The following is a 14,215-nucleotide window of genomic DNA, read 5'->3' on the forward strand; positions in this document are numbered from 1 at the left end:
TCTTGGTCATTTAATTAGGATGTGGTTCTGTGCCTTTAGGATTGTGTGAATGATTTTCATCACCATAGTTTGGCCATTTGGGGAGCCACAACTCATGTGGATTCATCACACAGTCTAGTCTCATTTTACATCTGGTGCTGCTCTTCCTATGCCATCTGCCAACCCCGCAATAAACTAGAAATTGACATGCTCAACTTTTCATTTCTTTCTCATCAGTGTTTTATATAAACACATAGAAAGCATCAGAAACCCAGGCCTGATGAGAAACCAACTTTAGGTTACTTGGTCTCTGTGAGGCTCTTAGGATTATGGCCTCTACACAGGACATGACCTCTGGAGGGTGGGGGGTTTCTGTTCCCCCCAGGCAGTCGTATTCTGTCACTGAGCCCAGGATAGCCCCTTGGTCAGAGCTGAGGCAGGTGAGAATCTGTTTCCCTCTGGAGAGCATCTCTTCAAGGAGGCTGGGGATGCCCATATGGTTCAGGGCCCCAAATGCCCCACGACACCCACCTGAGGCTTCCCTTAGCCCAGGAGCTGCCCCCTGAATCAAAGTCTTCCTGGAGCTGGGGGAGAGGTAGAGGGAGGAGGGGCTAGGTGTCTCTGGAAGCACCCAGGACAGAGGGCTCAGCTTCACAGGACACTGCTGCACAGGAAGGGACAAGGCCCTGAGAGTGGCAGGAGGCTCAGGCAGCCATCCTGGGTGAAGGACTCAGGCCCTGGGAGTCCTGTCTCCTCACACTGTGCCCCCCTCCTAGAGCACCTCCACCTCGGGGCATCTCCCAGGGAATCCCAGACCTGCGGGAGCTGCCCAGGCTGACACCAGGGCCCAGGCTCCTGCAGCTGCATTTGCCAGGTGAGGTCCTCACTGTGCCTGGGCTCCTGTTTGTGTCCGTAGGTGATGCTGTGGGAGTCTGAACCTCAGAACATGAACACTGCAGCCCTAGATGACAGTATACTACACCAGACTTCCAAACCAAGGACTAATCCTTAGACATGTAGGACTCCGGGCTGGCCTCCCTCTTAGGTTCCTACTGGGCGGCCTCAGCCTCTCTGCTGGCTACAGCTCTGCTGTCCCGTGCTGGCGAAGAAGATGGAGCCCCGGACTTCCCTTCTCTTAGTGACCCCAGAACACCTGTCACCTGGGAGGGTGGGGTGGGAGGGTCCAGCCTCAGTCTATGCCACATGTGAACTCTGGCCCTTATGGCTCAGCACAGAGAGGTGGCATATATGGTTGCAGGGAGGTGGGGCAGGTACATTTCTTGTAACTGAGTCTCAGGTTGAAATGCTCTTCTCTGTTCCATGGTTTTTGATCACAGAATACAGAGTGCAGGATAAACTGTAGATCTTCTGTGAAAAACGTTTAAGTCCAGAGAAATGCGGTCATACCCTACGTGTACTCCTGCTTCCCATATGTGTATGGAAGACAAGACTGATTTTCTCATCCTGATAAGAACAGCTGCATTGTAACTGGGAACCACTAAACCTCAGTTGTGTACTTAAACCATCGTCACCGTCGTTGTCATTGTATTTTTTCTATTATCATTATTTTCACTTCCTAACATACTGACCCATGTTTGTGATGGGAGGTAGCACTAGCGTTTTTTGTTTTAATAAAATTTAAGACTTCCTGGACAATGTCGAATTGCAGCGGTGAAGGCAGGAGTCCTTGTTTTTGCTTCTGATCTCAGTAGGGAGGCGTTCACTGTTTCACCATTTACTGTGAGGTTCACTGTGGATTTTGATAAAGGCCCTGCCTTAATCATGTTGTGGAAGGTTCCTTCCATTCCTAGTTTGCTAAAGTGTTTTTTATCTTGAAAGTGTGGTGAGGTTTGTCAAATGCTTCTGCATCTACTGGGATGATCATATGCTTTTTCCTGTCACTCTATTGATATTGTTTATTACATTGATCCATTTGCTTATGTAGAACCATCCTTGCAGTCCTAAGATAAATTTGGTGTTTTCATGCCACGAGTTCTCTTTATCGTGCAGTTAGATTTGGTAATCTAAAACCAAGGCATGCTGAGAAGAATGGAACACAGGCCTTGCTCTTCCCCCAGTTTACTGCACTTACCTGATACTTTGTCTTATTTCTCCAAACCTGTACTCTGCTCATCAAACCTAAATTTAAAGTCCTAAATTTTAAGTCCTAAATTTAAAGAGTACATGAGAAATGTACTCTTAGAATCATACGTTTAAGTGGCTTTTCATCACCAGATTTTATTAATTTGACTGTTAACATGATTTGGAGTTGTTTGCTTCATGATTCTTGCACTTCAGTTTTGTTGAACTTCTTGGATGTACCAGTTTTTGTGTTTTACCAAATGTGGAACACATTTGACCATTATTTATTCAAATAGTCTTTTCTACTCACCCATATCTTTTCTATTCCATGGATGTCAATTATACATACTTTAGGTTGTTGTATTTAAATTGTTTTTTTTAGGTCAGGTGCAGTGGCTCACCCCTGTAATCTCAACACTTTGGGAGGCTGAAGCTGGAGGATTGCTTGAGCCCAGGAATTTGAGACAAGCCTAGGCAACATAAGGAGACCCCATCTCTACAAAATAACACAAAAATTAGCTGGGCATGGTGGTGCATGCCAGTATTCATAGCTACTTGGGAGGCTGAGCTGGGAGGATCACTTGGGTCTGGGAAGTCAAGGCTGCAGTGAGCCATGACTGCACCACTGCCCTCCAGCCTGAATGACAGATAGAGACCCTATATTAGAGACAGGAACTTGCTGTGTTGCCCAGGCTGGAGTCCAGTGGCATGATCATAGCTCACTCACTGCAGTCTTGAATTTCTGGGCTCTACCAGCCTTCCTGCCTCGGGTTCATAAGTGGGTACGACTACAGGTGCAGGCCACGAAGCCCAGTTAATGTTTAAGTTTTTTTTTTTTAATTGTAGAGCTATGTTGCCTAGTGTCATCTTGAATTCCTAGTCTCAAAAGATCCTCCCTCTAGACCTCCCAAAGTTCTGGGATTATAGATGTGAACAATTACTGCCAGCCAACGTCAGGCTGTTTGAAGTCATCCTGTAACTCACCTTTATTTTCTTTATACATATCCAATAATGCTTTCTTCATTTTCATCATTGTTTTTCTTTATATGCTGCTTTTTGAATATTTTCTGGTGCTACATTGTCAAGTTTGCCAATCTTTTGTTTTACATCATCTAATCTGTTGTCAGTCACATCCTGTTTTTAAAGTGACAGATATTTCAATTATTAGCTGTACAAGCTCAATTAGTTCTTTTTTGGTATTCCATGCTTCTACTTAACATGTTCAGTCATTCCTCTACTTCATGAAAAATTGGAATGTGGTGATAATAATAGTTTGTGTATCCACTCCTGATTTACCATCTAATGAGCCTGCCTGGAGGACTGGAGGGAAGGGCAGCCTGGGGGTCTCCAGTCTGAATGAACTGGGCCAGACCTGCTGATGGCTGTGACCACAGTCCTCTTGAGGTTGAAGGGAAAGAATGACACAGATGGGAAGGGGTTGGCATCTCACTTCACTGTGTGCTATGTCACTGTGAGATGAGAAGCAGGGCTTTCCCATGAGCAACAGTGATAGCCTTGTTTCCATCCTGTGCCCCATTAATAATCAAGGTGGCCATGTCCTCTGATATGGAGTCGCAAAATTGCTCAGGAATCACTGAGGGCCGCTTGCTGTCGCCATAGATTAGCAGGGACCTGACCTGCGTACTGGTACCAGTTTGTATCAGAGTCACCTATGCTGTTTCCTTGGCAGATGATCCTGGCTGTATGTCCCAAAGCCACAGACACTGCAGGCAGCTGAGTCAGCTGAGAGGAGGCCACACAGCCTGCAAGAGGAGACAGGAGACGTGAGACTGAGAATGAGGGTCTCATTCCCATAGCTCCACACTCTGCATCACTCCCTGCACTGAGCTCAAGGTCAGGACCAGGCTGACCCCTGGTTCCATGGGGCTTATTCCCCGGGAAGAAGCACCTATGCAGAGAGCGGGGAGGGTGAGCAGAGGAGGGTCCAGGCCAGGGTGGCGATGCCCCAGAACGCTGCCTCCGATCCCACAACTAGACAGTGAGTTTCCAAGACTCCTACCACAGAATGGAAGGCTCTTGATGGAAATCTACTTCTCTTCCTGCTGCGGCCTTGTTGGGTGGCTCCTTGGTGAGCAGAGAAGGACAAGGGCTTAATTGAGTGTATAAAAATATGCCCTGACTCCATGTCTGTACCCGGTTTCCTCAGACTGTCTCTGGTGTGGAGTGAGGAAGTACTGCCCGCACCATATTCACACAGACATACACCTCAGTTCATGTCTTAGGTATTCGTCGGCATAGGCAAGAACCCAGACATCTTCTCTGTTGATGTGAATATCCATGGGGAAGGAAGCTCCAACATAAATCCTTCTTGACGTATTCTCGTCGTGGACCTTAAAGTTTCTTCGGCTCTCACAGCATTGTCTTGATCATCCAGCAGCTGATCTGGGTAATGGAGTTGAGTTGATCTTGAACAGGAGATAGTAGAAACAGGGGACATGCTGGGGGAGGTCAGAGTTCCATGATGAGACTCAGTGAAATTGCTCCTAGCATCTTGGAGATTATTATTTTTATACGTTAAAAAATATAAAAATTGAACTCCCATAAATGGTGGGTGACAGGTCAAGATCCATGTCCTTTCTTGGGGCAGAGCCTGGCGATGGAGCACAGGGCACAATGAGACTCTGGGACACAGTCCTCTCATCCTAGCTACTCTGTCAGGGTCCTTTTCCTGCCTAGGCTGCTCTGGTCTCTCCCAGCATGGTCCCCACAGGCTGTTGTGGAGGAAACAGAAAGATGAGTTTTCAAAATGGCCTCCATCATGGCCTGCATCTGCCTCTGCCTAGGAGTGTCTTGGGGGAGGAAAGTCAGAGGGTACTGGAGAGGAACCCAGGGCTGCTGACTCTGAGTCCCTGAGGAGAAAGGGGAGGTGGGAGGTTTTGGCCTCACTTCCCCTTCGTCTGTGTCACTGTGGCTCAACCGTACTGGCCATCAATTGTGTGGCACTCTCCACAGTAATACTCAGCCTCATCGTCAGACTGGAGGTTGGAGATGGTGAGGTAGCGGTCAACCCCAGAACTGGAGCCCAAGAAGCGATCGGGGATCCCGTCCCCCTTGCTGTGGGTGCCATCGCTGTTAACCTTCATTATATACCGAGGAGACTTCCCTGGTCTCTGTTGATACCAGATAATATAGTAGTTGCTGTGCTCACTGCTCAGGGTGCAGGTGAGCTTGACAGAGGCTCCCAACGAAGCAGATGCAGACGGGGCCTGAGTCAGCACAGGCAGAGCACAGAGACCTGAAAACATAGAATTTCATGAATGATGCTGAATGCACAGGAGAACTGGAAAGACAACCCCTGTGGACTAGAGTTATAATGGGAAAATAGCAGGGAAGGGTTTCCCTGAGTTCCCTGGGATGTTCTGACCTGTGGAGAAAATGAAGGGCAGGAGGTAGAAGGAGACCCAGGCCATGGTTGGAGGGACTTCCAGGAGCTCTGCTCGAGGCTGCCCAGTGGAAGCTGGACACTGTGAGCTCCTGTCTTATCCTCTTCTTGAAGCTCAAGAAGGGAGGAGCTTTGAATGCAAATCTGCTCTCCACTTTCCAGCATATCTGAGCTACTGTCTGGGCTCTGAGTCTGAGGACTTCATGTTGGCAATTTCTCAAGGTCAGAAGGAGGGCCAGGTGGGTGTCATGAGTGGAGCATGAATTTTACCCAATAGAAGGGGCCTCAAAGGAAGCATCAGTCATGCCCTTTGCACTTGAGCCCTACCAGGGGTCATTAGGGTCCTCAAAACAAGGCCTGCAGTGCCCTCTAGTGCACGCAGGAGGAATGCCATTCTCCGTGTATCGGGAGTTCAAGCCGAATGACTGCTTTGAGGTATTAGTATGTGCCAGGCCCTTTGGAGAGTGTTTTACAGGCGCCACCTCAACCACACATTCACAATAGCCCCACAGCAAGCAGAGGCTTAAGACACGACCTCTCCTTTAGTGTACTGATGGGAGAAGCAACATCAGGAGGTTACAAGATTTATCAAATCCTCCCAGAGAGTACTGAGTGGAGTCAGGATTTCATCCATCCTCAGAGCCTGACCTTTTCCACTCCTCCCTGCCCTGTCTCCTACCCCATGCCCCATCTTCTTCTCCTCCCTCATCCAGGACCCTGGACCCACTTATCACACCCTACATTTATTAATCAGGTGCCCTGTCCTCTGAGTCCTTTGGACACAGGTATGGATGCTCCCTCTGCTCCCTTCATGGCAAGTGACAGAGGAGCGTGTGTTAGCGGTGACATCGGGGACATCCAGATGTGTGGTCATGCTCCTCATGCCAGGCTCCTCTCCAGGCAAGTTAGGATTAGGATTCCATTCCTAACAAGGTGAAGGGTATTGAATTTGGACAACTGTCACATTAGATACTGAAGCGTTTTAACCTTAATAAATACGAGTGGCGGGAGAATATTTCCTACCTAATATCTTAGAGACATGTATTGCTTTTCAACCTAGAACTACTAAGGATGTGATGAAATGAATTCATTAACAAAACACTGGTTCATTAGAAATAGAAATAATATGTGAAGCCCAAGGTGTCCGTGGGTATAGACAGACACCTCCATACATTGCACTTTGGAGTTTGGTGTAAAGAGGTAACTGAGATAAGATGAGGCCACATGACACCAATATGCTTGTTTCTGTAGTTGGTTGAGCATGTCACTGCAGCTCCAGCAAGCCCTTTCCAACAAATGCTTCCACTCCTCCTGTCACTTGACACCTCAGAGTCTCCACATTGTTTCCTGCTGACCGCTCAGGCAGGTCAGTTCTGACATCCTTGCTTGTGGGTCCTGATACAGGATTGGGATGTAACTTGCTAAGATCACCCTGGGAAAATACACCTTCATAAAAATGATTGATGCTTGTGAGTTAGACAAAAACAGCCCTTTGTGAAGAATAGCAACACACTCACCTTCAATACTATATTCCTCATGATCAGCCCTCTTTCATCTAGATCTACGTATAAACTATAACTTCCTACTTTTAGTTGTTTTTTTTTTTGTAAGTTTTCCCACTGCAAGGGATCCTTGGAGCACAATTCACAGGGACCATTGCCATTCATTCCACTGACCAATAGGAAAAAATGTCTTTGATGGCTTACACTTCGAACTGGAAGTTATAGTCCATGTCTTTGAGAAGGGAAGAAGTGTGAAACACATTGTAAACATTCCCTAGTTTCTGAGAGTCCTCTGTATTTCTACTTTGGTTGGAAAATGGAACAGCCATTCTTCCCTAGGAAGGCCCTCTGGGTCATAGGACTCTCCGTTGCCCCAAGCTGGTTCTAAGTAAGTACTGGAGGGGCTGTGATCCAAATGGACCATCATTCATGTGGATCTGCTCTGTCCAATAGAGCAATCATGAGTCCCAGGGAGCTACTGAGTCCTTAAAATGTGGATAATTCAAGTTAAGATGTGATGTGGGGGTAAAACAAACCAGATTTTAAAAAGGTTTTAGGAAAATAACAAAATGTCTCAATATTTTAAAGTTGATTACATACTGAAATAATATTTGGATAAGCTCAGTTAAAGAAAATATAATATGAAAGTTACTTCCACCCATTCTTTACTACTATTAAAATGTGGCAACTGAAAAATTTTAAAGTCATTTAAATTATATTCCTAGTAGACTCCTCAGCACCGAAGAATTCCCACTGCACTGCAAATCACTGCAAATATGAGTTACTTGATTTCAAAAAGTACAGGGAAGTCTCTAGAGTCTTAGGAAGATGCCAGTGTTTTACCTTAAAGCACAATGACAGGCCCACAGGGTGTTGTTAGAGAACAGGGTCTCTGGGACTGGAAGATCTCAGGTTCTGCCCCTGGGTCAGCCGCTTTCTAGTTCTAACATCAGGCAAGTTCCTTTTCCTTTCTTTGCCTTAGCTTTCACATGTCTCAAAATCTGTATCACAGATTCTCTAACTGGAAATGGAGAGATAATAACAATATTTGGCTCATGGAGTGGTTGATATTGAGTGATTTAATAAATATAAATTGTTTTGAAGAGTGCTTGATAGGAAACACGTAAGAATGAATAATTAAACATTATTCCTCCTCCTACTATTTCTGCCCTAATCATTATCCTTATTCTTATGATAGTACAAAGGTAGTAAAGATAGGAGATAATTTAGGAAAACAGAAAAGTTTTGAGTTTGGGACATTTGGCACTGACAACCCTTCCTTTCAACACTCAGTGCACATGTACACATATGTACACACATACGTGCACAATCAACACAGCTCACACATGGCACAAATTGTGCACAGCCTCCCAGCCTACTGTCCTGTTTAGTGGGCTTTCTATTGCAGGGACCAGGACTGCTTCTCAGAGATATCACCAGGATGTGTCCCAGTAGGACCACAGCAAAATCCCTTTATAGTGTTCAGGCGCTGTGATGCATATTACTCCCCCAGTTGCTTCTCTAGAGCTGCCCTTGCTTGTGACTTCCTGGTTCTGTGAGAAGGCACCCAGTTCCGCAGAAACTGTCAAGATGATCTGCACAAATTTGGCAATCAGTTTATGATCTGTGACTGTTCACAGTAGGCAGTGTAGAGACCTCAGTGGGCAGATGGGGATTGCTGGCCAATAGGGCAGTGCTGGTGCCATGGAGGAGAAGAGGCCCTGAGGGCAGAAAACAGGGTCACCTCACACTGTTTACTCCAGGTTATTCCGTTGAGGCACAAGGGGGCGTTTAATGGGCTCTCAGGATGTCAAGTCCATAGCAGAGCTGAGCTAGGCTTAGGACAACCAAAAACTGTCCCTGGGGGAGAGAAGCTGATAAGCTTAGTGTCCCAGGAAGACTTGGTCAGGGAGGCAGCTGCACTGAGCCCCATGCACTGAAGAAAGGGAATCTTGCCTCATAGCCTGGCTGGGAGTCTATGGGAGAAACTCTTACCCACATGTCAGAGATTCGCTCACTCTGGTGATGGTCAGAGAGCATGGGTGGATCCTGGACATTCGGGGAATATTTTCAGCTGGTGGCTAATATAACTCATTACCCACCCTGGTTTGATTCCTCTGGAACCAGCATGGGCATCTACTTGAGACGACTGGGAAGGTGAAGGAGTTCTTTAAAAAGCAGGGGATGATGTCTCCCGTGTCAGCATGAAAAGGATGAGAAGGACAACCAGAAAAGATGTCCCTCAAGATGGATGAGAGAGAAGTCATTTTTCAGAGGGCCTGGGGTCCTTCGGGTAGTGCCCCACCTAAGAGGTTGGTGGTGCATATCCCACCTGCAGAGCCCCAAGGAGAGGCCTGAGCCATGGCAGACACATTGTTACGAATTTGAATTGCAGTCCCCTCAAATTCGTATAATGAAGTCCTCACTGCCAGGACCTCAGAGTGGGATTTTATATCAAAATAGGGTGATTACAGTTGAAATTAGTTAAGAAGAGGTCATACTGCAGTAGAGTACGTACCCAATCCAACACGACTAATGTCCTTATGAAAAAGGGAAACTGTGATGCAGACCTGCACAGGAGGAATACTCCATATGAATGTGAGGCAGAGAATAGGGTAATTCACCTCCATTCCAGGGAACAGCAAACACCTCAGCAGCCAGCAGAAACTGGGAGAGGCATGGAACAGATTCTCCAGTGCTCAGAAGGAGCCAACCCTGTAGACGCTTGCATCTTAGATTCTAACATCATCTGCAGAATAGTGAGAAAATAAATTTGTGTTCTTTGAGCCACAGGGCTGTGCTACTTTGCTATGGCAGCCCTGGCAAAAGAATACATTCATCCCTAGGATCTCTGTGTTCAGGGCACCTCCTGTAGGGCTGGGCTCCTTGCAGATGCTTTGGTCTCTATTATCACAATCCCCTGGTGAGGAGCCTTCCAATCCTGTGTTTTCTTCCCCTAAAGTGTCTGAATTTTTTTTTTCAAGGAGCCTGTCCCAGCCCTCTAGGCAGCAAACAGTGTGTCCAGTGACCTTAGACCCATCCCTCCCATATCTTATCCCTCTGGGTGCTGGTGGAATCTCTAATCAGACTCACAGGCCACTCTCCAGCTTCTGCTGGTCAGTGGAGGAATGAGGCCCTGGGCAGGGAGAGACAGCCAAGGATCCCTGGGCCAGAAAACCTTAAACACCCTTCAGATGAACTCAGCTGCCCCTTCCCACCCGGGGACTACGTCGCTCTCTCATGGATGAAGTTGTAGCCCCTGGTTCTGCAAACTCCTCTACTTTCCTCTCTGGTTGATGTCACATTGAAACAGTTTCCGAGACATTGGAAAAGTTCACAGTAAAATGGCCAGGATTGCTCTCCTCAGCTCCTAGAACTCGATTTTAAGTCACTTAAGTCTTTCTTGTCCCTAAACTTCTCAAACTCTCTGCACTGCAGTTTCTCCATCTAGGGTCCAATTTCTATGAGTGACATCAGCAATAATTGCTGCCAACTCGTGAGCAGCTAGGGTGTGTCAGGCTCTGTGTTAAACACTGTAAATATGATCATTAAACTCCTGCAGTATTTTTAGGAAATAACTTGCTTTCTGTTTCCAATTGATTTCTGCACACACTGGCTCATCTTCACCTTCTGTCAGGAGTGGAAGCAGCTCGAGGTCTTCACTGGATACCGATGCCCATTGTTGAACTTTACAGACATCAGAAGCACGACCCAAATAAACCTTTGCTTCTTTACAAATTACCCAACTTCAGATATTCTTTTTTAGCAAAAGGGACTGAGAGACGTTAGTGGAGGAGAAATAAGTCACTTGTGCTTCTCAGAAGGTGCGTTATGTTGGTGAGTTTCTGCTGTGCTTGAGTGAGGAGGGTGCATAGGAGCTAAGCCACCCAAAGTGTGTTCCTTGGAGGACCAGCATCAATCAACCTCAACTGGAGGCTATTGGCCATGGAGAACCTGGGGCTCCACTCAAACCTGCAAAGGCTGCATCTATAGCTTAACCAAACCCTGTATGGTTTGTGTACCCATTGAAATTTCATGCACTCTGGTCTCAGCCACAATGGAAAATCTCACTTCCTCTGCTCTTGACAACAAGGTCTTATCTCCCTGATATGCTCCCTAGGCCACCTAGGTTTGGTGGTTAACTGTCCTGCCCTCATTTAACTGAGCTTGATTCAGGTGCTACATGCTGTCATGATGCACAAGAAAGTTTTAAGAACAGACGTTTTTACAGTCCACATGGGTGGTATGTTAGGAGGAGGCGATGCCCCAGTGAGTTGTCCAGAGAGAAACAGATGGTTCATGTCATTTGCCTTGTTTCCATTCAGCTCCAGTTATTCTGGACCTTTTTTATTTCTCGGACATGTTGAGCCATCTTCCGTGTTCAAGCGTCTATGAGTTTTTTAGTGAAACTGTTTCTGTGTGTGACTCACCTCCTCATCCAATACCTACGTAAATCCTCATTATCCTTTCAGATGTCTGTACTTATCACTTGCCAAGGAAGTGGTCTCTCACCACCAAGTCTCTGACCCAAAATTACAATCTTTTAGCATTTATGGCTAAGTATCTTCACAGTTGGACATGACATATTCAGTTTGCATGAAGTAGCACCCCATCCAATAGCACCACAAATCGTGCCTTTTCTGATGCTTTAACAGGAATGGGAAAACAACAGGAAGTCATGTCTGCTTACATGAAAACATTTGATGTGACTGTTGAAATAATCATGTGGTTTTATCCTTTGTGTTAATATGGATCATTAAAATAATTAATTTCCATAGGTTAAGAATCCCTTGAATTTTGGGAATGAATTCTAGTTAGTTATGGTGTTTAATCCTTTTTATATTTTGCTAGTATTTTGTTGAAGTGTGGTTGTTTTGCATCTATTTTGGGCTCCAGTTCACTTTTCATGTCTGTCTTTTGTTTTTGTTATCAGCATACTTCTGGCCTCATAGAATGAGCTGCTCATGTTCCCCTTTCTTGTATTTTTGGAAGAGTTTATGAATATTTATTATTAATTTCTTAAACAGTTCATTAAATTCATCAATGAATCCCTTCATGCCCGGGCTGTTCTTTGCGGGAGGTTTCAATGACTAATTTAAACTCTTGTTACAGTATTCATCAGGCTTTCTATACCTCCTTGAGTCAGTTTAGTAGTTGTTATGTTTTTAGGAATTTTTTCTTTTCATCTATTTTTGGCAGGCAGCTTTTCACAGTGTTCTCATATAATACATTTTATTTTTCAATATCAGTGTTCAGAGGATGATATCATTTGTTTATTCCTTCCATATCTCATGCTGAAAGATGAACTCCACTGTAGGAGGTGGGGCTAGCAGGAGGTGTTTGGGTCATGAGGGCAGGCCCTTCATGATTGGCTTGCTGCTGTCCTCATAATAACGAATGAGTTCTAACCATTGGTTTAAACAAGATCTGGTTGTTTTAAAAGAGTGTGGCACCACCCCACTCTTTCTTCGTTCTCTCTCTCCCTTCCTTCCTTCCTTCCTTCCTTCCTTCCTTCCTTCCTTCCTTCCTTCCTTCCTTCCTTCCTTCCTTCCTTCCTTCCTTCCCTTCCTTCCCTTCCTTCCCTTCCTTCCCTTCCTTCCCTTCCTTCCCTTCCTTCCTTCCTTCCTTCCTTCCTTTTGAGGAGCGTTCTTTATTATTTCCTATAGTGTGTGTCTGTGGGTCATGAATACTGCAAGTACATTTTTGGTTAAAACCATTTTATTTTGCCTTCCTTCTGAAAGATATTTTCACCGAGTCAATAATTCAGAATTGACAGTTTTTTTTTTTAATGTAAAGAACATGTTTTACTGATACATTATAATTGTACAAGTTTATGGGGGTACACGTGCTATTTTGATGCATGAATACAATATGTAAGGATCAAATCAGTGTTTAGGATGTCCATCACCTTGAACATTTGTCATTTCTTTATCTTGGGAATATTTAAAGTCTTCTATATATTTTGAAATATACAATAAATTACATTAACTATGGTCACTTTACTGTGTGATATCTAACACTAGACCTTATTGCTTTTATGTAACTGTATGTTTGTTCCCATTGACCAACTACTCCTCATCCCCCCAACCTCTCACCCTTCCCAGCCTCTCTGGTAACCATTAATCTACACTATACCTCCAAGAGATCAACTTTTTTTTAGCTCCCACATGAGTGAGAACATGTGACATTTGTTTTTCTGTGCCTGGCTAATTTCACTTAACATAATGATCTCCAGTTCCATCATGTTACTGCAAAGGATAAGATTTCATTCTTTTGTTTATGACTGGAAAGTATTTCATCGTGCATACTTGCCACATTTTCCTTATGCATTCATCTGTTGATGAAAACAGGTTGATTCTATAGCTTTGCTATTCTGAATAGTGCTGCAATAAACATGGGAGTGCAGGTATTCCTTAGATATACTGACATTTTTTCCTGTGATAAATACCCAGTAGTGGGATTGTTGCATTATAGTCTATTTTGACTATTATTGATGATAGTCTACTTTTAGTGTTTCTGAAACACTATCATGTTTTTCATAATGGCTGTATTAATTTACAATTTACCTTCTCACCAACAGTGTATAACACTGCATCCTTGCCAGAATTTGTTATGTTTTGTCTTTTTGATAGTAGTCATTCTCGCTGGGGTGAGATGATATCTTATTGTGATTTTGATTTGCATTGCCCTCATGATTAGTGATGTTGAGCATTTTTTAAAATACACTCTTTGACCATTTGTATGTTTCTTTTGAGAGATGTGTGTTCAAATTCTTTGACCTCTTTTTGATAGTATTATTTGGCATTTTTTGCTGTTGAATTGTTTTACTTTTTTGTCTTATTCTATATATTAATCCATTGCCAGATGAACAATTTGTAAATATTTTCTCCTGTTCTACAAGTTGTCTCTTCACTTTATTTATTGTTTTCTTTGCTGTGCAGAAACTTTTAGTTTAATGTAGTCCCACTGCTGTATATTTGTTTTTGTTGCCTGTGCTTTTGAAAGCTCAGGTATAAAATCTTTGTCTACACATAAGTCTGGAAGCATTTTCCCTATGTTCCCTATGTTTTCTTCTAGTAGTTTCATAGTGTCCAGTTTCATTTAAGTCTTTAATCCAGTTGGAATTCACTTTTGTATGTGGTGAGAGATAGGGATCTATTTTAATTCTTGTGCCTATGAATGTCCAATTTTCTCAGCAGCACCGAGAAGGCTGTCTTTTAACCAATGTATGTTATTGGTGCCTTTGACA

The 14,215-nt window shown here is 44.5% G+C and overlaps 1 long non-coding RNA gene and 2 gene segments (V, D, J or C); 1 reads left to right on the forward strand and 2 right to left on the reverse strand.

Moving 5' to 3' along the window:
- Positions 1–14,215, reverse strand: part of LOC119618181 (immunoglobulin lambda-1 light chain-like) — a 384,505-nt gene that overhangs the window by 147,131 nt on the left and 223,159 nt on the right.
- LOC140709137 (uncharacterized) overlaps positions 1–14,215 on the forward strand; it is a 115,727-nt gene that overhangs the window by 14,496 nt on the left and 87,016 nt on the right. The gene's annotated exons all lie outside the window — the stretch shown is intronic.
- Positions 4,995–5,573, reverse strand: LOC119622557 (immunoglobulin lambda variable 4-3-like). The segment is given in 2 exon segments: positions 4,995–5,317; positions 5,447–5,573. Coding segments are annotated over 2 exon segments (369 nt in total).

The sequence above is a fragment of the Chlorocebus sabaeus genome, chromosome 19 (assembly GCF_047675955.1).
Source record: "Chlorocebus sabaeus isolate Y175 chromosome 19, mChlSab1.0.hap1, whole genome shotgun sequence".
NCBI classification, from domain to species: Eukaryota; Metazoa; Chordata; class Mammalia; order Primates; family Cercopithecidae; genus Chlorocebus; species Chlorocebus sabaeus.